Source organism: Saimiri boliviensis, chromosome 6 (genome assembly GCF_048565385.1).
Source record: "Saimiri boliviensis isolate mSaiBol1 chromosome 6, mSaiBol1.pri, whole genome shotgun sequence".
Lineage (NCBI taxonomy): Eukaryota > Metazoa > Chordata > Mammalia > Primates > Cebidae > Saimiri > Saimiri boliviensis.
Genome location: NC_133454.1, coordinates 72411031 through 72434021, shown reverse-complemented (window position 1 = coordinate 72434021; position 22991 = coordinate 72411031). Strand labels below are relative to the sequence as shown.

Here is a 22991-nt window from a genome sequence, read left to right as displayed (position 1 = left end):
TACCTCAGGGCCTGGCATGTAGTGCTTAATAAGTGCTTATTGATTGATCATTCATTCAAAAAATTCTTGCTAAGGAACTGCTTTGTTACCAGCCTGTGCAAGTACTGGGGTTCTAGAGCTAAGCAAGATAGAATCAGCTTTCATCAAGACTGAGTTCCAGACCAACCATTCCATGAGCAACACAGGGCTAGTGGAAGAGAGGTAACAGAGTAGTTGGCCCGGATGCAGTGTCACGCACATAGCAGGTGCTTAACAAAGATTTACTGAATCCTAGTCCTGGGTGCAACTTGTCTGGCCCAGAGATTATCCTCCCTTCACCTCTCTTCTTAGGAAGTGAGCACTGGAGTATAAAGGGGCTAGATCAGGCATCCCCAAACTTTTTACACAGGGGGCCAGTTCACTGTCCCTCAGACTGTTGGAGGGCAACCACATACTGTGCTCCTCTCACTGACCACCAATGAAAGAGGTGACCCTTCCTGAAGTGCGGCAGGGGGCCGGATAAATGGCCTCAGGGGGCCGCATGCAGCCCATGGGCCGTAGTTTGGGGACGCCTGTGCTAGATGTTGGGAGACATGGGATCCAGCCTCTACCATGGATCTGGTGGACCTTCTCTGGGCCTTGGTGCCCGCCTGCAGAATAAGATAAGTGAGTGAGCCTAGAACTTAGGAGGCTCTTCACAGAAGAAGTCAGACCCTGGGGCTTTAGTTTATGCATTTAGGAAGGTATCCTCTACCAGATTTGCCATCATTCTGAAGCCAGGAGTGGCACTGACTTTCTGGTATGATTTCCTTTGGAAGTGTGATAAAGAGCTAAGGGCAATACCAGATGGGCTTACCTACTAACTCCTATTTCAAAAACGTGATTTTTAAAAAACATTATTTGAATACTTACAAAGTGCCTTTTCCAAACCCTAAACTTTCATATTACTTTTCCAATATAATCTTTACCCATGAGATCGTATTATTTTCTTCATTTTTACTGATGAAGTACTGGAGGCTCAGTGGAGATAAGTGACTTGCCCTGACATGATAGACTTGAGACCATAACCCAGTTGTCCGATGAGGAATTTTCCTGTATAAAGAATGTTCAAAGGAATTGGGAGAGTTCCTAACCCAGGAAAATAAGCAGACTCGGGAAGATACAATCCATTATGTTCCAGAATCCAGAGGACAGGAGAAAGGATTTCTGTGACTTATGTAAGCCTGACTTAAAATGCACCATTTTGAACAGGGCTGGGGACTTCCAGAGCCTTGCTCCTGCAATGCAGGCAAGCACTGTATTGCCAGTAAGATCACTTGAGATTCTTTGGGGAAATGGTGCAGAGCAGCATGCACTATGGCCCCAGAGACAAAACTGGGACAGGACTTAGCTGCATCTCAGGAAGGAGCTTTTCCAGGCAGAGCTGCCCCTGGAGGGAGTGAGCTCCCTGTCCCTGGGGCTGTGCAAGCAGGTTCTGGCTCCCTTCCATCAAAGAGGCCACAGATGGAATCTAACTCTGAAAAGAAATTAATAACAGCTGTCCTTTATTTTGCTGTTTCCATGTTCCAGACATTAATATAGGCATGTTATTTACATTGTTTCCAACCTTCACAACTCCTCATAATACATATAACCCCATTTCACAGGCTGTAGCTCAGAAGTGAAATGACCTACCCAAGGTCACACAGCTAGTAAAGGAAAGCGAGGCCTGGCCCCTGGTTCTGAAGCTGTGCTCTCCCTCCAGCATGCTGCAGTGGAGTCTCCCACTTCATTAGGAATATGAATCTAAGGTTAAGTCAGAGCTAGGATCAAAAACTGGCCTGGAGCAGGTATATGAACAGGTATCAGAAGATCAGCTATTCTGATATTCCAGGGCTCCTGGGAAAACCTGCAGGGAGACAAAGTATACAGCAGCCCGTTACCATGGCCAGAAAATGAGTAGCACACTACTCCCAGTCCAGAGCACACACCCAGGACAGTTTGACTCCATCAAAGGTTCTCTCCAGAGAAAGTGGCTGCCACTCCCCCTGCCCACCCTCCACCAAGGCATCCCTGACCCTTTCTGTAGCTGGGGTCCACAGCCCTCTCTACTCTGTCTTCCCCTGTGTCATTATCCCCCACCTGCATTGGCACCAGCTGTTCAGGAATGCTTGTCAGCATATCTGGATGCCAGCTATTCCCTGCCTGAGCCCCACCAAGTCCAGCTGGGGATGCATCAGCAGACAGTGTGGTCTATGGACCCCACCCCCATTCATCTTCCTACCCCTAGTCACCTTTCCCTACCCACACCTTTGCTCCTCCCTGAGCTAATTCCCTCAACACCAGCCTCCTGCCAGCCTGGTGTGAGAGTGTGCCTGTCTCTTCCACTGTCAGCTCTCAGGACAGAATCCCAGCATAGGTGAATGAGGCTTCAAGACTGAAGCCCCAGAAGAGAGCAGGGATTCTCCTTAAGAAACACAGTGAGTTTGTTCAAGTCACGAGGCCTTGAATTCTATAGTGTCACTCAATAAGCCCCTTATCCTGGGCTTAGTCATGAGCAGGATTCTGGAGTGAGGAGCTGCCCACCAGGAGGTCCGAATCTCAATACATAGACCAAGGTCACAGCAGTGAGATATGCAGGGCCAGGAAGGTCACAGGGACCCAGATCCTACCAGGTGGTAGCAGAGATCTAAGGCCAGAGGCAAGTCCCTAAGAAGCAGGCACTAGGACCAGGAATTATCCTGTCAAGTGTTGCCCTTGCCAAGGACTATTACAACTTTGTGTGGCGGGGGTGGGGGCGTACAGCGAATGAGCAGTCAGTCCCAGGGCTATCATAGGAGCTGATAGGCACATGGTTTTGACATTAGGAGGCAGTAGACCATGGTGCTAATTCTATATTTGCCAGGTACTCGCTGAGTGTGACCTCTAGCATATCACTGTCCTCTCAACCTTGGTTACTGTATCTATAGGGAATAACAAATTCTGTCCTGTCTTCCTCTTGGAGGGCTGTGCAGGTTAAATGAAATAACAGGTATATAATCTGCAAAGGGCTGAGGAGCCACAAAAACAATAACTGCTGATCCTGGGACGCATCAGGGAAGGCTGAGTGGCTGCCTGTATTTGAACGCTGATCAGCACCTTCCACCATGAGCTGCACTGTGATTAGGCACCAATGAGTAAAATAGTTTTGGTGGAGGGGTGAGGTTACAGTGGTCTAAAGTCAAACAAACCTGGGTTAGATGTCTGATTTCTCCTTTCCCAAGCTTTGAGTTTTTTTATCAAGTCTTGAAACCTCTTTTTAGCTGGGTTTCCTTGTCTATAAAGGAGGGACAATGATTCTTTGCAGGGTTGCAGTGAGAATTAAATGGGAATGTTTATGTAAAGTGCTTGCAACTGTGCTAACCCACAAATGTTTTCCCTTTGTTGAGTTTTCCTTCAGTTTCCCGTCATTTTGTTGACGGTTTTATTTGTAAGTTAAAGAATAAAACACAGAAAGAGGAATTTCCATGGGGGAGATTGAGCCCGACTAGAATCCTAGTTGCTCCTTACTGATTGTGAGGACCTGGGAAGTCCCTGCCTTTCCCTCAGACCGGGTTTTCTCATCTGTAACACCAGGGGTTTTACCAGGGAGTTTCTTCAGGACCTAGCCTGGGAGGCACAGGATGCTACTAAGTCTGAGGTCCCCTTTCAGGGAGAGGATCTTTCAGGCTGAGCTGGGTAAGGAGGGCCAGGCAGGGATCAGGAGAGGGAGATAAGAGTTGTGGAAGAGGGACAGCAGGATGCAGAGGTGGCAGTTCTGTCACCACCATGGGCTGGCCTGTGAAGGGAGCAGGCCCTGTTCGGGATGCCTGCCTGCTTGTTTTCCCACAGCCTGCTGAGTTAATGCCAAAACAAAATACACTTGCTTGCTCCCTGCCTGAGGGCAGCAAGCCAAGATGAGCGTCCTGGAGGGCTGGCAGACATCCTGGCATCCTGCCTGTCCTCTGTGGGCATCCGCCCTTCCCCTGTCTGCAGCACCACCCTCAGCCAAAACTGGTCCAGGGTGTGGAGAGGAGCCTCCCCAGGGTCTGCACTCCTCCTCCAATTTGCAGCCTTCCTAAGTGGATGCCTCCAACCCCTACACCTGCCTGTCTTCCAGTTCAGCCTTGGCCCAAGACGTGATCTAATTCTCATGCTGCTGTGGGCAGAGCACATGGCATCAGAATGCTGGGAGCTGCTGTCTGTCGCCATTGGAGGGAATTCCCCAGCTCAGGAAAACTCTTCCAGCGGAAGGGAGCAGGTGGCGAGCCTCCCTGAAGAGACAGACGCTGCCAACGCTGCAGGCAGAGCCAATCGTGTGGTAAGAAGCATCAGATCTACCACCCCCAGCCTTCTGTCTGATGTTTGTCTACACTGTGTACATTAGTAATAATAGCTCATGCTTTATAATAGTTACTATATGGCAGACACCCTTTCAAGCACTTCACATAAAAAATGAATGTAATTCTCACAACTCTGAGGTAGGTACTATTACTAGCCTCATTTTACAGATGAGGCATTCACAGGTTAAGTATACCTATGGTCATGCTGCCAGTGGCAAACTGAGATGTATATCCAATTAACCAGGTTACAGGGTCTGTGCTGTTAACTGCTAAACTACTAATCTGCCACCAAAAGTTAGTATACCCCATAAAACCTAGGTCCAAACTTGGAACATGACAAGATGCTTGCCATAATACCTTAGAATCCAATCATCTTCCCAACTTGGCTAAGCTGAGAATCACCAGGGGGTGCTTGTTTAAAATAAGCAGTCCTCTGTCCCTAGCCTCCAGTCCCCAATCTGAGGATTCACTAAATTTGAAGTGGGAGGAGAGGCGGTGCCTGACATGTGGAAATCACAGCATAAATGCCTGTTAAATGAATGAATGCCCCCGAATTATCTGAGCCTCTGCTCATCTCTGAAACAGAGTTATAGCTCCCTACCCTCCCCCATTTCCAAGTGTGGCTGTGGGTTAAGCCAGTGTGTGTGTCTGCTCTGGCTTTCCTGGGTATGGGAAATTGTTTATAAGCATACCCGGCTGGCTCCTACTAATAGCTGTAATAATAATAGCTGACATTTCTTGAGTGCTTAGGAGATACCAGGCATAGCTCTGAGGGCTTTGTGTTAACCCATTAATTCTCTGTTGTTTTTTTTTTAAGAGACGGGGTCTCGCTATGTTGCCCAGGCTGGAGTACAGTGGCTATTCACAGGCTCAGTCCCACTACTCATCAGCATGGGAGTTTTGACCTGCTCTGTTTTCTACCTGGGCCAGTTCACCCCTCCTTAGGCAACCTGGTGGTCCCCCACTCCCGGGAGGTCATCATATTGATGGCAAACTTAGTGCGGACACTTGATCGGAATAGCGCACTACAGTCCAGAACTCCTGGGCCCAAGTGATCCTCCAGCCTCAGCCTCCTTAGTAGCTGGGACTGCAGGCATGCACCATTGCACCCAGCAACCCAATTCTCACAACACTCAATGATCTTGATTTTAAAAATGGAGTTAAGTCACTTGCCTGAGATCACACAATTAGTAAGAAGTAGGATTTGAACACAGATGGTCCTGCTCCAGTGTCCAGAGGCTAACCACTCCATCACAGTTACTGGAGTCACCCAGCCCTTCCTCACGGGAGCTGGGCTGCCACCGTGTAGTTGAACAAATGACTACTATACCTGTAGTATTCTGGGAGTGGAGAATGAAAAATCGAATTAATAGGTATTGGTTTGGAAACATGGCTCTATCCAAATCTCTCTTGGATAGAGAATCCTGGGAAATGAGGTAGATGGTGTAGACTTAGGTGGCCCTCTTGAATGTCTGCTCACAATTTCCTTCCTTCTTTCCTTCCTTCTTTCCTTCCTTCCTTTCTACCTGCCTGCCTTCCTGCCTTCCCGCCTTCTCTCCCTCCCTCCCTCCCTCCTTCCTTTCTTCTTTCCTTCTTTCCTTCCTTCCTTGCTTCTGTCTTCTTTTCTTGTTTGTTTGTTTGAGATGGGGTCTTGCTCCCTCACCCAGGCTGGAGTGCAATAGTGTGATCACAGTTTGCTTGTAGCCTTGACCCCCTGGGCTCAGTCAGTCCTTCCCTGCTGAGTAGCCGGGACTTCAGATACATGCCACCATGTCCAGCTAATTTGTTGTGTGTTTTTGTAGAGATGAGGTTTTGCCATGTTGCCCAGGCTGGTCTTGAACTCCTAGGCTCAAGCAATTCACCCAGCTTGACCTCCCAAATTGCTGGAATTACAGATGTGAGCCACTGCACCTGGCCCTGTTTACAATTTAAAAAGTAGTAGTCCTTTATGGTTTTATCACACTCTGTAGTGGGCATAAATATTGGCTATCTCATCCATCCTATCAATGTCCCCACCCCCTAGACCTCTGAGAGGAGATCTTATTTATGGCACCCAGCAGGCACACTGGATGGGTGGATTTGAAGGCTTGAAGACTCAGAGGTTTAACAGCGTGGAACGTTAAGAGTGGGCAGCCAGGTCATGGAGCACAAGGCCCAGTCAGCAGCCTAAGGAATGATATGCCCGAGGGCCTGCACAGGCCTGTCCTCTGCTCATGTTCAGCCTGTATCTTCACCTGCTGTGCTGAGCCTGACCTGGAGAAGGCTTTTGAGTAAGTGGTCCATAAGGAGAGGATGAGGTATGTCTGAAAGACAAGACACCCTGGGCTTGGTCACACTAACTCCATTACCTTTCCTGTCTGCACACTGGGCACTCAGCTCCCAAATAAATGTGTACTTAGAAGCTGCACATCTCAAACAAACAAACAGACACATCAGCTTCCAAGCAAGCCTGCTAATAGGCTATTTTGACTATGTACCCACTGCTCAAAGCCCTTTTATGGCTGCCCACTGCCCTCCAAATTTAGCCCAAGCTTTTAAACCTGACATGCAAGGCCCTTCTCTATGTGACTCCAGCCAGCCTACACAACCTCATCTCTCAGTCCTACCATTTTAGGTACCCTTTGTTTCAAACACACAGCATATATGTACATACACACAAACACAGACTCAACTTTTCCAGCAACTCATCAGGCTCTTTTAGCAACTTCACACATCTGAATATGCTGTTCCTTCTGCTTTTAACACCCTTCTCCCTTTTCTCTACAGGGTCAGCTTAGGGTTTTGGTTAAGAGCTTGAGTCAAGTTCCAATTCAGACTGACCCGTTGGACTTCTGGCCCTGCTGCTCTCTAGCTGCATGGGCTTCACTGCGTAATCTGTATGCTGTGTACCTCTCCAACATCAGCTTACAGCATCTCCCCTCTACCATGTTCTATTATGTTCTGCCCTAAGCCTGTTTGCCCTTGGCACAGATCTGATGTTCTCTGGGCCTATGTCACTATTTGTGTTGGAATAGTTCGGTACCCTTGATGCCTACATGGCTATCACTCTCTAGTATGTCACCGTCAAAACCAGAACATGCTTTCTAGATGGTAGCAGAATGACTCTGAAGGTGAAGCTTCACCTTTTCTCTGGATCAGCTGGAAAAACCTTCTCCAAACCAGCAGTGATCACAGAGAAGTGACTGCATCAACGCCAGAGGCATCTTCCAGATATTCCATCTGGGTAAGAATTCTTCAGCCACATCTGGAGACCATTAGTCTCCATTTGCACCCACACCCATACCCTGCACTGTGCCCTAGGAGGTGGACCCCTGTGGGCTGCCTCACCAGGCCTTCTTGCCAACTGACTTCCACTTGGGTTTGGACATGATTCCTGACCCATTTGAGTCCTGGGCCATAAGACTTTTCCACTGTTGCCAGCCTCTGGGCAGGTGCCTCATTGTCTTTTTTTCTCTTAACCTGCCCACATCTCACTATAGTAGTCCTCTCATTAAAGTCTCTTCATCTGAACCGTTTGGAGTAAATTGCTTCCTGCTGATCCCCAAATACCTGAGCCTGTGTCTGGAAATGATTGATCTGAATGGGCAGATCCAGGTGGAGGGTCAGGTATTTGGTGACCAACAGGAAGCAATTCACCCCTCATGGTTCATAACCCCTACCAAAAATTAAAAATTAGCCAAGTGTGGCAGTGCATGCCTATGACCCCAGCTACTCAGAAGGCTAAAGTGAGAGGATCATTTGAGCCCAGGAACTTTAGGCTGCAATGAGCTGTGATGATGCCCCTGCACTCCAGCTTGGACTATGAGGTGAGACTGACTCAAAAATAAACAAACAAATAAATGAAAAAATAGACACAGTCATGTCAAGACTTGCCCCAGAACAAAGAACCCACCAGCACAACCCATAAACAGCCTCTCCAATTGTTCATGCTTTGGGCCAGACATACTCAATACTAGCTAACTTCTCTAGGAGCATAACGGTCTGATTCTGACTTATCAAGAGCTCTTGTGGGCAGAGTCAGATAAGACAGGGGCACCTGCAGTGCGGTGACAGTGAAGTAACTGGCTAGTTTGGTGAACCAACAATACAGAACAAAACAGGCCTCAAGGCAAAGCATGCTCAGACTACTGCTCAGGCAGCATGAGCAGTGCAGGTCAGTGTGGAAGAAGCCAAAGAACTTGTGCTACTTGGGGCAGCCTTGCTGGAGGGCCTGCAGGACCTGGGCAGGAACCATGGGATGCGAGAAAGGTGGGGATGGGACATATGGAGGGGTGGGGAGTAGGGAAGGAATATCTCAGGAGAAAGAGTTAGGGCCTGGCAGAAGGAAATGGAATCTCTGAGGGCAGGAGCAAGAGTCAGGGGCTTGGTCAGGCATAGCGCCTCACCCTGCCCCGTCCTGGAACAGGACTCCAGCCTGAGGACAGGCCCCCAATATCACCCACAAGCTATTCCTCTCCTTCAGGGCTGGGCTGCCAGTCACCCCAACCCTTTCACTTCCCTTGCTTACTGCACCTGCCCAGACCACAGCTCTAGCAACGTTTAGGTTTCAATTCTCATTTCCTCCACACCTATGTAGTCTCTTGAAAAGTTTCCATTTCTTGACAGGGACTAGGCCTGACACACCTGACACCCTAAATCCTCTGCTACTGCTTCTTTATAGTTGTTTCTGCCCGTCCCTAGCCCTATACTTCAGTCCTCTGCCTTCCTAGCAGCCTAAGCAAGCCTGCTAATAGGCTATTTTGACCATGCACCCACTGCTCAATACCCTTTCATGGCTACCCACTGCCCTCCAAATTTAGCCCAAGCTATTTATTTATTTATTTATTTATTTCTCAAAGATGGGGTTTCTCCGTGATGGCCAGGCTGGTCTTGAACTCCTGACCTCAGGTGATCCACCCACCTCGGCCTCCCAAAGTGCTAGGATTATAGGCGTGAGCCACCGCGCCCAGCTAGCCCAAGCTTTTTAACCTGATATTCAAGGCCCTTCACTGTGTGATTCCAGCCAACCTGCACAACCCCATCTTTCAGTCCTACAATTTTAGGTACTCTTTGTTCCTAACATACTGCGTATATATACACACAACTACACACAACTTTTCTAGCAACTTATCAGCACATCTGAATATGCTGTTCCCTCTGCTTTTAACACCCTTCTCCCTGTTCTCTACTTGATAAACTCATATTCACCCTTTAAACCCCAGCTCAAAACCCCTGCTTCTGTGAAGTCTTTCTCCTTCTCCTAAGACAGAATAATCCTCCCTCCTCTGGGTCTCCATAACTTTGTTCAGATCTTGATGATAGCAGCAAGCAGCAAGCACAAGCAGACTGGTCTTCTAGACTTCTATTTAGCCATGTCCTGTTCTGAATTTCCCTTCCTTTCAAGACTCTGGCCCCAGGTGGACCACTTAATAGCTATGGGCAAGTTGCTTAACCTTCCCTGAATCTCTGGATTAATGCTGGATTAGTGCTGTATGTCCACAGCTTTTCAGCACCTATACACACATTGATAATCAAAATTACCCAGTGATTCTGTAACTGTCCCACCAGGCTGAGTCCCTTGCCAGCAGGGTAACAATCCAGGTTCCTTGTAACCAAATTGTCTCTATATCCCTAGTGCCCACCATTCCAGAAACCCTTATTGCACAGGCAAATTTAGCCCACACTCCATTTTTGCAAATGGAGAAACCGGACCCAAAGAGACACAGAGATTTGCCTAAGGTCATGAACCAGTTTCAGGGTGTTCTCCTTTTCCCTTCCTCTAAATCTTTGGGCCAGCCTCTCTCCAAGGACTGCCCCTGGCCTAGGCTTGGGCTCTGGACCAGAGGACAGGCCTGCACCAGGCCCCACTTGTCATTATCCTATGGACTCTCAGGATAGAAGCTACCAGATGCTCAGACAGTTTTACTTCCCTCCTGGCTGCAGAGACCACACTGAGAGCAACTGTCAGACCTCAGACACTTCCGTTTCACCCAGAGCCAAACTTCCTTACCATATCTTCCTTAGGCAGCAAGCAGACCATGGGCCACAGCCTCTGCACCAGACCCTGGATAGTTTTGTTTCTCTCTGGGAGCTCAGCCCAAACAGCTGCAGTAGTGAACTCCCCCTAAGGACAGGCTCCACACTTGGGGGTTTGTGGCAGGAAAGCCTGATTACCCAAAAACTCTGGAAGCTGGAGTCTTGACCTTGATGAAACTTCATCTGACCTGTATGGTTGGGGACAGAAAGGCCTCACATGAAGAAACTCCTGGAGAATCCTAAGCCCTCAGATCCCTTGCTGTAACCTGTTCATTTTACAGATGGGGAGCCTAAGGCCCAGAAAGGGATTTGGCCAGAGCAGATACCCAGGGATGTATCTGACACTGAACTTAAAGTTCTCGATCTGTGGTGCTCTTAGTTGCTTTTGTCCATGTAATACTGTTTTTGTTGTTGTTTTGTTTGTTTTTCTGAGACAGAGTCTCACTGTCACACAGGCTGGAATGTAGCCGTATGACCTCAGCTTACTGCAACTTCCACCTCCTAGGTTCAAGCAATTCTCTTGCCTCAGCCTCCCAAGTAGATGGTACGACAGCATGCACTACCACACCTGGATCATTTTTGTATTTTTATTTTACTTTATTTATTTATTTATTTTGAGATGGACTCTTGCTCTGTCATCCACGCTGGAGTGCAGTAGCATGATTTCAGCTCACTGCAACCAAGCAATCTGCCCGCCTCAGCCTCCCATAGTGTTGGGATTACAGGCCTGAGCCTTTGCATTCAGCCTGTTTTCTTTTTCTGTCTCCTTTTTACCAGCCTGGCAGATGCCTCTTCTCTCTGCTGCCTTGGTGAATACCTGCCTGCCTGCTGCAGCAACTTCTCACCCCCAGCATTGGCTGCCAATTAACCTTTAAACCTTTTACAACCAGATCACCATGGGCTTCATGGTCAGTGTAAAGTGAGAATGTAAAGTATGAGTAAATGGGTTCTCATCAAGGTTTTGGGGATCTTAGAGATCCAGGGGCCTTTTATACTTAGAATCTGGTTTCTGTAGCAATTCTTCAACAGAGAAAAAAATTCAGACATAAAAATGGGGTTCAGGCTAGGCACAGTTATTCCATTTTAGATGTGATAAAACTGAGGCCCAGAAAGGGGCAAAACCTTACTCAAGGTCACATGATTAGTGAGATGGGTAAGTATGCATTTACCCCTGGGTACCCAGCAGCAGAGGCAGAAGTAGCACCCCTGGAAGAGCAGGCCCTCATGGGCTAGGACCAGAGGTGGGATGTTCAGAGGCACGGAGGGAGGAGCAGAAGCTGAGAACCTGGAGCTGATGGAACCTTCAGGTTGTGCCATCTGTCTCAGACATAGGGAGCAGAGGAGGGACAGAAATATCTAGCAGGGCATCAGCTTGCAGCTTCAGGTCAGCAGAGCTGGCTCAGTCCTTAGATACCATCTTATCCAGCCCAGGGGAAACAGGTTTGTCCAGGGCAATTGATGAGGATGCATAGTATCACAGTGGCTGACCCTGGACTAGATAGAATTCAAGGCTCTGTCCGCCAGCCCAGTGCTCCACGCATTGCCCCAGCTGCTACTATGTTGTTCAGGCCAATCTACATTTACTGATGACATTCTCTGGATTGGACTTACAGGCACCATGGAGACACAGGGATCCTCCCCACCACTACCATCAGGAGTTCTCAGCTGCATGGGGGAAGTCAGATTGGGCTCAAAGACCTAGACTCCAAGTAGCATGTGAGAAGTGAAACAGCAGCAGACATGAACACAGTGCTGGGGAATGGGGTGAGGAGGACCTTAATGGTGCAAGTGCTGTGATCAACCCTTAGACTTCAGATCCCCAACTGTCCCAAGAAGAAACTAAAGTAAACAATCTCTAAGGTCTGCTAGTTCAGATGTTCAAGTCTCTACCCTCCTTTGCCTTATAAAAGTTGTGAGCGGGGGCTGGGTCCAGCTTCTGGTAGGCTAGGGGATGGAAGGCAGAGGAAGTGGCTTGAGCTGCTTGAGCCACCCCCGCCTACCCACACTGGGGCTGTCCCATTACGGACAGGGAAATCACAGACTCAGCGCTCAGACATCTGGGAGGGGCTGGACGTCCAGGGTATTTTTAGAAGGCCAGAGGCAAACATGCCTGGAATTCTGGGTGTTACTGAGCCAAAAAAGCTGACAGGCTAGCGGAGGGTGAACCAGAAGAGGTGGCCTCCGCCCTGGTCCTAACTTCACTGAGGTCAGCTGGCCTTGCCTTTCCCCAGAGGCTAGTGCTTAGGCCTATGGTGTGCAAGCTCTGATTCCCCCAACTTGTCACTCACTTCTGCTTCCTTCTGGGCAGCCAGACACAGAGCTCTTTTAGGGCCTCAGGGAGAGCACTTGATCTCTTGATTCATTCAGCCAGCTCTTTTGGTGCTCCCTGTGGTCCAGGTGAGCTTCTGGGCCCTAGGAATATAGACTAGAAAGGAGGCAACCCTGGAGGGGCTCAGATCTGTTGAGGGTGCGGTGGTGGGAAAATGGGAACAGAGACAGTGATAACACCTTGAGATCACTTTAGAAGAAAAGGAAATATGGGCCTGAGAGAGAGCTCAGAGGGTCCCCAGCTCCCACAATTGCCACAAGGACCACCTGGTTATCTATGGACAAAAATGTAAGCTGCCAGCTAGGGGGCCAGCTCTAGGTATAGCTAAGGTATGATTATCAGTCCATTCTAGAGCCATGCCTTTCCCTTTTGCATGATTTCTGAAAGATAACATCTCAGAAGTAGAATACAAGGCAAGATTATCTTTTCGGCTCCTAACTTATCAACTACCGGAAAAAGAAAAGCCCAGTTTGCACTGACAGCTCTGTCTCTGTCTCCTTCTACCCATCCTATCCCCTCCAATCCCTCCAGGCAAATCTACACTATCATATTACAGATAAAGACCCAAGGCCCAGAGGGGCAGGTCCAGCCCAGGTGGACTCTGAGTTACCTGTAACCTGCAGATTCCCATGTGGTTGAAAACACAGGAAGGACACTCCCAGGCCTGCCCATCAGAGGAAGAGGGCTGGGGCATGGGGTGGGCATAGGGCAGGAGTCCAGCCCCACACTGGGCCCCATCACAATTGACACTGCAGTTTAAACCTGATCCATCCACTCACTCCCCAGGATTGTCTGGCCTTTCAGCCCCAGATTTCTCAAAGTGGGCTCTTCAGTTTTGTGAGGGTTTCTAGCCTTATTTATGGATGTCTGCAGATATGCTATCTGAATTTTTACATTTTGCACGTTCACTTTAATGATAATCTAAATGTGTTAATATGAGAATATTCTGCCTTGGCTGGAATGCACAGCATCTTATGAAAGAGGCTGCTCTAAATGTCAGTGTCCATATCCAGATTTATCAGCAGACTAGTTCCAAAGAATCTAAGGGAACCACATTTAACATCAGTGCAGCGTCTCGAACTGACGTAATTAAGTTTGAGACTCACTGCACTAGCTAAAATGCTTATTTCCTTCCTGTCAGTTCCTGGGTAGAGAAAAAGGGATCTCAGTTGGAATCAGAGGCCTGGGTTTTGATTTTGTCTCTATCCAACTCACCGAAAAACTGCGGACAGTTCCTTACCTGTGTCTCATTCTAGATCTCAGTTTATTCATTTGTAAAATGGGATGTTTGGGTTAGACAAACTCTATGGTCCCTTCTGGCTCTCACATGCCAGGATTCCAAATTGTGATTGAGCTGCTCTCTCATAGTCACCCCTGCCCACCCTATAGCCCCATGCCATCCCCACTGAGGCCCAGTGCTGCTGGGGGCTCCTGGGTAGAGAAGTAGAGCCTCTAGGAGGGCAGGTATCAGGCAGATGTTAAGGGGATAGCCTGAGTGGGATTGAAGGTCATGAGGAAGAAAGCCAGCAGGCCAAAGAGAATACTTAGACCCAGCCAGGCTGTCAGCTGAGACCTACCTCCCCAGGTCAGGAGGGCTCCTCCCAGGATAGTAAGGGGTCAGGGAACCCAGCCCTCACCTGTGTGGGATTCTCCTCTAAGATTCACCATCACTCATCCCATCCTCCTACCCCACAGGGCTGCCAGGAACCTAGAGCAACCCTCTCCTGTAACCCCCTCTCCCATCCCAGCTCACACTGGGCCCCCAGACAGTGCCAGGACCAACCCTCTGACTAGACCTTCCTCAGCTCCCATCCTTTGGGCCTGCCCAACTCCTATAGATTACCTATAATTCAGATTAAGAGTTCCCTCTGTCAGGAAGCTTTCCCAGATGCCCCACCCTAGGCAGGCTCAGGACCTTTATCCAACCTCTCATCTATACTCATCTCTGTCCCTGAACTGAGCCATCTTAATTGTTTTCTGTTGATCTCTCCCTCCTGGTTCCTGACTGCCTTGGTTAATTCAGACATTATGGAGATGACACCCTTCTCACTTTGCTGGGAAAAGATCTGAAGCTCTGTCTCTTGGCCAAGGAATTCCAGACCTGGAAAAGCACCTGGAGTAGTAGGAAGTTTTCTCCTAACCTCAGGGATCAGACATGCCTGCCCTCCAAGTCAATGCTCAACAGCACCGAGGGCAGTCTTTTCCTGCATAGGACAGTTTGTTGACCAGATAAAGTAATCTGGGAACCCTACATCCAGGCCTATCAGTTTGTCTGATCTTGTCATTCTCTACCCTAAGGAGTCTCCTGGGGACACAGGCCAGAGGAGCGATGTCACATGGGAGGAGAGGGTAGGATGGGAGGGAGGAATGGGACTAGGGAAATGCTTGGGGGGTAGGGAGGATGTCCCTACCACATCTAGATGGAGGTAGCTATGTCCTCATCTGGGTTTCAGACAACTTTGGGGTTGGGCAGGATTTCTCTGGGAGGTGATGACATATGACCTCTGGGCTCTGAAGTCTCCTCAACTGGGCTAGGGTGGGGACCAGGTCACTGAAACCTTGATGGAGGAGCCCCCAGGGAACAAATGGAAGAAGGTTTAGTTACTTTCCTTGTGAGGTTCAAAGTTATTTGACTCCTAAGATGACCATCCTCAGCGAGCCCCACTTAACAGAAGGAAAGAACCCCTGAGTCCCTAATGGTGTAGGAAGGGATCTGGGGCTTAACTCTGGGGCTGAGGATGTAGAAGCCCCTCTGGACTTGCCTCCTTGTGAAACTTGCCTGAGCTGAGGAGTGTGAATGAGAGCTTGGACTTTGGGGTCCTGTATTCATGGATGCTGGTTTCTGAACAGTAAGATGGAGCAAGACTGGGGCTCAACAGTGCCTCTGGAAGAAAGGAGCTAGTCTAGTCCCTGTGGGTTTTGAGCATTTTTGTGAGGGAAGGCCTCTATAGGGCCAGATTGAACTTCCTGCTGATAAAATCTTGTGGGATATCAATCAGTTAATGGGGAAAAAATGTGACCATAGTTTTTACCTTAAGCTGGTGGAGTGACCATACAAGTTACATGCAGTTCTCAAGTTCTTTACTTCTCTAATTCCAGAGATAGGGCAGGATGAGGGGGACCAGGGAAGTATATTATTCCTTTCTGTGCCCAAGCAAGCTCCAGACAACCCTAGGGAAGGGGAGGGAAAGTCTCTGGGCCTCTTTCCTTACTTTTTCCTTACTTAGGTTTCCTTCTCAGGATTCCACCATGGCCCCTTGCTTATGTTTACAGCCCATGATAGTACTTGAGTACTCAGGCTATTTCCTGTTCATTCTCTCTACAAAGCTTATCCAGCCTGGGTCCAGGTTCCTCTGTTCCCCATTAGGAGCACTGAGCTTGGCTAATAGACCAAATTGACCAAAAGAGCTTATGGCAACAGTTGGTTAATCCAGCCACTAAGGGCTTCACATGCATTCCTTCACTGACTCCATTCACATTTCACCAAGGATCTCAGTTACTCCAAAGGCACATCAATCTGAGCAAAATGTTGCTGGAATGTACTACTTCAACAGCCTTTCAGCTCTGTTGTGCAAAGAAGGTGTAATTCTACTGATGGAATTTTATGCACTTTGAAAGAATGTTTAGGAAAATAGTTTCTTGCGAATAGGCAGCCTTTGCTCACCCACAGAGAAGACAGCATTTTCTGCCTACATATGAGGGAGCCTACGTGAGGTTCAGGGCTCTGGGCCAGATAGGCCCAGCCCCAGCTGTGACCTTCAGTTCCACTCCCTAGGCCAAGATGCTAAATTCAGATCACCCATTAGTTCAGAAGCAGGTTAGACCAGTCACCATGCGCCTGGGCAACTAACCTTGGTTATGCAAAATGAATCTCTAGTCTGCAATGTCTTGCAACCCAGCACACAAATTAAAACATTTCTTCTTGACTACACTTGCAAGGAAAAGAAAGACAAGCAGGATAAAGGGCAAGATAAGAGAAGACAGCAAGGGCCAAGGAACTGAACCCTATCAGCCACCAAATCTTCATTTACGCAGCCTGCTCATCTATGACCTACATTTATGAATTCTTTCTTGCAACCAACCAATCAACCTTCCTTCAAGTAATCAGTGAATGAACCAGTCTTCATTCAGTCAAGTATTCTGTATTTATTGGAACTACTAGTTTCTTTCATTTTCATTCACTTTCTTTAACAAATCAACCCTCATTCAACCAAAAAAGAATTAGTCATTCATTTATTCAACTAAGTGTTCCAAATATCAAAGCTCAGGGCTGCAAGAGACCTCAAAGGAAAGTTCAACCCACTGCAAACTTACAGGAATTCTGCCCATTACAACCTTACCAAAATAGGCAGCTCAATACCTTCAAAGGTTGCCTGGTCTGTTATAGAGCAGCTCTGACTGTGAGAAAAATATTTTAAAAGCTGAAATGGAGTCTGTTCCCCTTGTATCATCCATACCCAGTTCTGGTACTTCCTTCCATGACACCCAGAACAACTCAGCTTCTGTGCTTGGAGACCTTGTCTGCAGTTAAAGATGGAGAATATGTCCTCTGTGGCCTCCTCTCGCCCTCCCCTGTCCCTGTGGGTGATGTTCCCTCGTTGTTCCAGTCTCTTTTCCTCTGGTCAGGAAGGTACTACTCAGTCCAGAATGGACCAGTTCTGAATGGACCAAACTCCAGAGTGTTTGTCATACCTGACATTTTGCCCAAAGGATCTCTTCCTCACCCTGTTCCACCTGCCTCCACCTCCCTTATCTACAGATCAATGCCTCAGGGCAGCTAAGCTGTGGACTTGCGGGAAACTTCAGAGCTGGTCCAACCCAAAAAGCTTGGGGCCCAAATTGGAAGACAGAGATTAAGTGGACCAGCCATTCATTCCTCTGAGGAATTTGAACCTAAAATCTGAAAAGGAAGCTATGCCGTTGGAAGCAGGAGATGAGGCAGGAAGACTCAGAAAAGAGGGAGTGGGTGGGTGCCTGAGTCAGTGCAGGATGTAAGAAAGCAGAAGCTGAGCTGGGGCAAGGGACGGGAGGAATCCACTGCATCTGTAGGGTTGTGGAAGCAAGTGGCAGCACAAAATGACCAATTTAAGCAGAAAAATAATGTATTAAGAAGACTCTGGGTAATTTGCATAAACTGATTCCCAGTTAAGAGGTGATTTATATATATTTGGTTCTAAATAATTATAACACATGACAGGAAAAAAATATGTTTCAGAAAATGTAGGTAATTATGTAAAGTGATAGATATGTTAATTAGCTTGATTGTGGTAAGCATTTCAAGTGTACAATGATGTAAAAACAATCACATTGCACACCTTGATTATATATACATTTTATTTCTCAATTGTACCTCAGTAAAGCTGGAAAAAAATATGACTTCAAGTTAATATTTTTCCTTCTGAGTACATAATTGAAAAAAATTTATTTTATATATATATATATTTTTTGAGACGGAGTTTCGCTCTTGTTACCCAGGCTGGAGTGCAATGGCACGATCTCGGCTCACTGCAACCTCCGCCTCCTGGGTTCAGGCAATTCTCCTGCCTCAGCCTCCTGAGTAGCTGGGATTACAGGCACGTGCCACCATGCCCAGCTAATTTTTAGTATTTTTAGTTGAGACGGGGTTTCACCATGTTGACCAGGATGGTCTCGATCTCTTGACCTCGTGATCCACCCGCCTTGGCCTCCCAAAGTGCTGGGATTACAGGCTTGAGCCACCGTGCCCGGCAATTTATTTTATATTATAGTTCGACATCAAAGTCATGTACGTTGATTTAAAAAATCAACTCAGTGTGCTCATATATAACAAAAACTCAGATCTGAAATTATATAATGATATAACCATAATGAAAAGAAAATCTACAACTTCCTCCATGCTTTCTAAGGAAAACATACCTAGGTAGATTGCAGGTTTTTGGTTTGCTGAGAAGAAAGTCTTGTTTGGGGTCAGGGTGATGGCCTTTTGTATGCTAGATCACAGTCTTATATATCAGTAAGGAAGAGAACCCCAGAGCTAATTGTGCTATAAAAAAGGTAAGGTGGGGAGAGGGCACGAAAGGTGGAGGTGAGGGTCGCTAGAGACGAGAGGAGCCTGGGGTTGCTTGAGAGGACAGAGAGTTGCTGTGGGCTGTTTGATGTAAAACATTACTCCATCTCTAGACAGGAATCTACAGTACAATAACCCTTCCTCACTAAGACCTTGAGGTAAAGATTTACTTTAGGGCTATTTAAGAGAGGTGCTGAGTCTTGCTCTTTGGTGGGAGTATAAGTGGAGGCAGTTGTAGAAGGGCAGACACACCTAGACTGCATTTTAGGATCCTGCCCAAGTTTGTTTTTCATTGTTGTTGTTGTTATTGCTGTTTTGAGACAGTCTCATTCTGTCACCCGGCTGAAGTGCAGTGGCGCAATCTCGGCTCACTGCAACCTCTGCCTTCCAGGTTCAAGCCATTCTGATGCTTCAGCCTCCCAAGTAGCTGGGATTACAGGCATGCCCAGCAATTTTTGTATTTTAGAGACAGGGTTTCACCATGTTGGCCAGGCTTGTCTGAAACTCCTGACCTCAAGTGATCCACCCGCCTCAGCCTCCCAAAGTGCTGAGATTATAGGCATGAGCCCAGCTCCTGCCCAAGTTTTTTGATGGGCCATTCAATTCTCAGCTGAAACTGGGTATTAATCATTACCCTATAGAAAGAACCAAATGTGAGCTTCCCTCTCCGTCACTGCCAAAGTACCAGAGCAGGCTGATCCAGTTGAAACAGAGATGGTGTTGGAATGTTTCCCGAAAGCCAGAGGGAAGTTATAGCTATGAAGTCAGCATGCTGACCTAAGAATGAATTTTTCAGAAGGGGTATTAATCAGGATTCTTTGGTCTGCACATCATGGAAATTCATCTCTGGTATGTTAAAGAAATCAAATAAAGCCCAAACACAAAAGGGGAGTTTGGAATTATTGGCTTACATAAATTTGAAACCCAAGAGTATGGCTAGCTTCAGGAATGGCTAGATCCAGGCACACAAGTCAAGTCACCAGGAATCTGTCCCCATCTCACCACTCTTTCTTCCTCTATGTTGGCTTTCCTCTCAAGTTACTCTCCCCATATAATAGAAAAATGACTTACTAGAGTTCCATCTTGACATCATCAGTCCTGCTAGAAAAAGTTGACCTTCCCAATAGTTTTGGAAAAAGTACCAGTCTCATGTAACTAACTGTATTTTCCCCAACTCTGGAGCTGGGAATGTGGGATCCACCACATAGGAACTCCTTGAACTGAGAGTAGAGATGGGAAAGTCTCTCAAAGGAAATCAAGGTGCTTATTGCGGAAATGAGAGTGGCAAAACAGCAGGCAGTGGACATCGAGCTCACATACCCTGTGCAGTGAGCTCAGGAGACTGATGTCAAAAAACCCTTTATGTGACCCAGGCTGGAAGCTGATATTTAATCCAGGCTTGAAGGACAAATGATTTATTAAGAAGCCAGTGTCTCCCGGAAGGGGTGAGGTGGACTGAGGCAGATACCCTGGGCTGATTTGGGTCTCACTCCCTCTCCTTTTGGCCTTTGCTGCGGAGACAGGATTTCCTGCAGCTGGACCTGCTGTCACAGGGCTAGCTACAGACAAGCACTGAAACCCTTGGTCAAGGCCACATGCTACCAGAACAGAGAGATGTTTGCAGGAATGCAGCCACAGGGATAAAAAGAGAATGCTGAATTGTGGTCAGAGCTTCCTGCTATAATATTACAGGATGGTGATAGGAGAGAAGTGGGAAAAAGTAGAGATTTTAGGCTCTGGTAGTAAGAATTAAGCATGGATTCAGAGCCACAAATCAATGCCTCAATTCCTACACAAGAACGACCAGTGCCACTTAGGGAATATGCAGTGAGAAGAGGAGGCCAAGATTCATATGACAACAGGAAGGAGGAAAGCTCTCCCAGTATGCACTAAGATTGAAGAGATGTGTGCTGTGAGCCATAAGATGTGCTTGACCACAGCATGGAGAATCTGGTCCTGCTAGAAAAGATATCTGTGGATGTAATTTATAAGAAAACCTCACTGAAAAAAAGCAGAATTTCCTGGAAACTGGATTTCCTATGCTGGATAGCTTCCATTCCCTACCCTTTCCCACCCTGCTCGCTATAGGAAGATGACCACTAGATGCTTAACTAACAACAGTCTGTGCTTCTGGCTTCAGGCTGGGTTTGGCCAATGGAGAGGCCCAGCTAGAGATGAGAGGAAGGGAGGGGAAGGAGATCAAGGTATTTATTACCGCTTTTTTTTTGAGACGGAGATTTGCTCTTGTTGCCCAGGCTGGAGTGCAATAGTGTTGTCTCAGCTCACTGCGACCCCTGCATTCCCGTTTAAGCAATTCTCCTGCCTCAGCCTCCCAAGTAGCTGGGATTGCAGGCGCCAGCTAATTTTGTATTTTTTAGTAGAGACGGAGTTTCACCATGTTGGCCAGGCTGGTCTTGAACTCCTGACCTCAGGTGATCTGAACCCTCCTGGCCCCCCAAAGTGCTGGGATTACAGGTGTGAGTCCCCGCACCAAGCCTTACTCCTACTTTTTCTTATGACACTGCCTTGGGCTAGTGCTATCCCTCAACTAAATTGAACTGCCTCCTCTCAAAGTGGCTGACTGTGACTCTCATTCCAGATTGCGGTAACTACTGGGCCATTCACACCTAAAGGTGGTGACAGCTCTGCTGTTCCCCTACACTTTGTAAATTGTCCCTTCATAAATTAAACCTCCTTCCATTTTCATCTGTTTTTGTTGGAACCCTGATTGATACTACCCCTGACATTCTCCCCATTAGGTAAGGTGGTTTGAAAGGAGGAAGGTAGGGCTGAGCTGGGCAGTCCTCAGAGAATATGAGTGAACCACGGAGTTCTGGCTGGAGGAGCCAGTGCTGACTGGGGAGTTGGAGGGGATTCAGACACCAAGCAGCCTCCTGAATCTGAGACCCTGCAGGACAGGGGTGGGGCAGGCAGGAGATCAGCACTAACAGAAAGTTCTTGGAGCCACCCTGAAGTGGGGGGCTAAAGCCCTGGGCATACTCACTTCCACTTGAAGAGTCTGGTCACCAAGAAGATTGGCACCTGCTGGCACCTCGCAAGACCCTGAACATGTGGTCGGACTGAAGGACAAACTAAGGGACACCAAGGACTCAGGAATTTGAAACTTTCTGGCACATGTTTTCATTGTGACCAGGAAGGCCACCTGGTGGCAGATGCTCTCTGAAGAAGCTCCCTAAATGCACTGTTGTTTTCCCTTTACAGGGGATTTCAGAGCTGAGACAGGCAGGGCCGACCTACTGCTGGGACGATCAAAGATGTGGGGATGGGACTTGTCTCTGAAGGCAGAGGAAGCGAGAGAGAGAGGGTCCAAATGAAAAATTCTACCAGTCCCCATAGCCCCTTTGGATGCTGATGCTTCTATATTTCAACCATCAGTGGTTCCAAATCTCCTTTGTTTCTCTTCCCCGTCAAAGCTAAGTGTGGGGGTGAGGAGGCAACCAAGAGGATGCTTTAGGAGACTGCGGGGTGCCTGCAAGAAGGGGAGAAGCTTCCCTGGTGCATGTGCACGGAGTTCAAACCCTGCAGGTTCATTTTGTGCTGCTGTGGAAATAAAGTGTGGCGAGGAAGCAATGCTGTGGGCAGGGTGGACCTGGCCTGTGTTCCTGTGAGGCTGGGGTTCTTTATGAACATGGATAACAAACCAGAGAGTTCTGAAGGTAGGAGGCCCATGAAGAGGCCTGGGTCAGCGGAGCTTGTCAGGACCAGGGTATGGTGGGCTTGGAAATAAAACAGAGTCACTCCTCTCAGTTCTTCATACTTCCCATGGCTCCATAGGAAAGAGCATGGGGGTTAGAGGAGTGGCAGAGCCAGCTGGCAGCCACTGGACCAAGCAGTGGGACCCTGGACCTGGAGGAGAGGCCAGGGGACAGACAGATGGCAGGGATAAAGGAAGGCCAGGCTTCCCATATCTGTGGGAGTCTTGGGCAATGTGGGGGCCAAGGTAAGATTGAATCCCCCAAGAACCACGCATATCACCTCTGGAGACCACTACATCACAGACACTACCAAGGGCAGACAGAACCAGAGTAAGGCCATGGAGCCCTTTCTCTTGCAGAGTGAAGTCAGGCCAGCAGGAGATCTCACCAAGCTGTTTCTTCACCCCCAGGTGCTAGTGGCCAGAAAAGAGAGCAGAGTGGCCGGGCGCGGTGGCTCAAGCCTGTAATCCCAGCACTTTGGGAGGCCAAGGCGGGTGGATCACGAGGTCGAGAGATCGAGACCATCCTGGTCAACATGGTGAAACCCTGTCTCTACTAAAAAAGTG

At 48.0% G+C, this 22991-nt stretch overlaps 1 protein-coding gene across 1 annotated transcript in view; it reads left to right on the top strand.

The window, feature by feature from the left end:
- The window catches only part of LOC104650701 (uncharacterized), a 40506-nt gene that overhangs the window by 2003 nt on the left and 15512 nt on the right, over window positions 1-22991 (top strand). The window contains exon 3 of the mRNA XM_039470334.2: window positions 4097-4297. Coding sequence (XP_039326268.2) covers window positions 4097-4297 — 201 coding nt within the window. The remainder of the gene's footprint in view (window positions 1-4096; window positions 4298-22991) is intronic.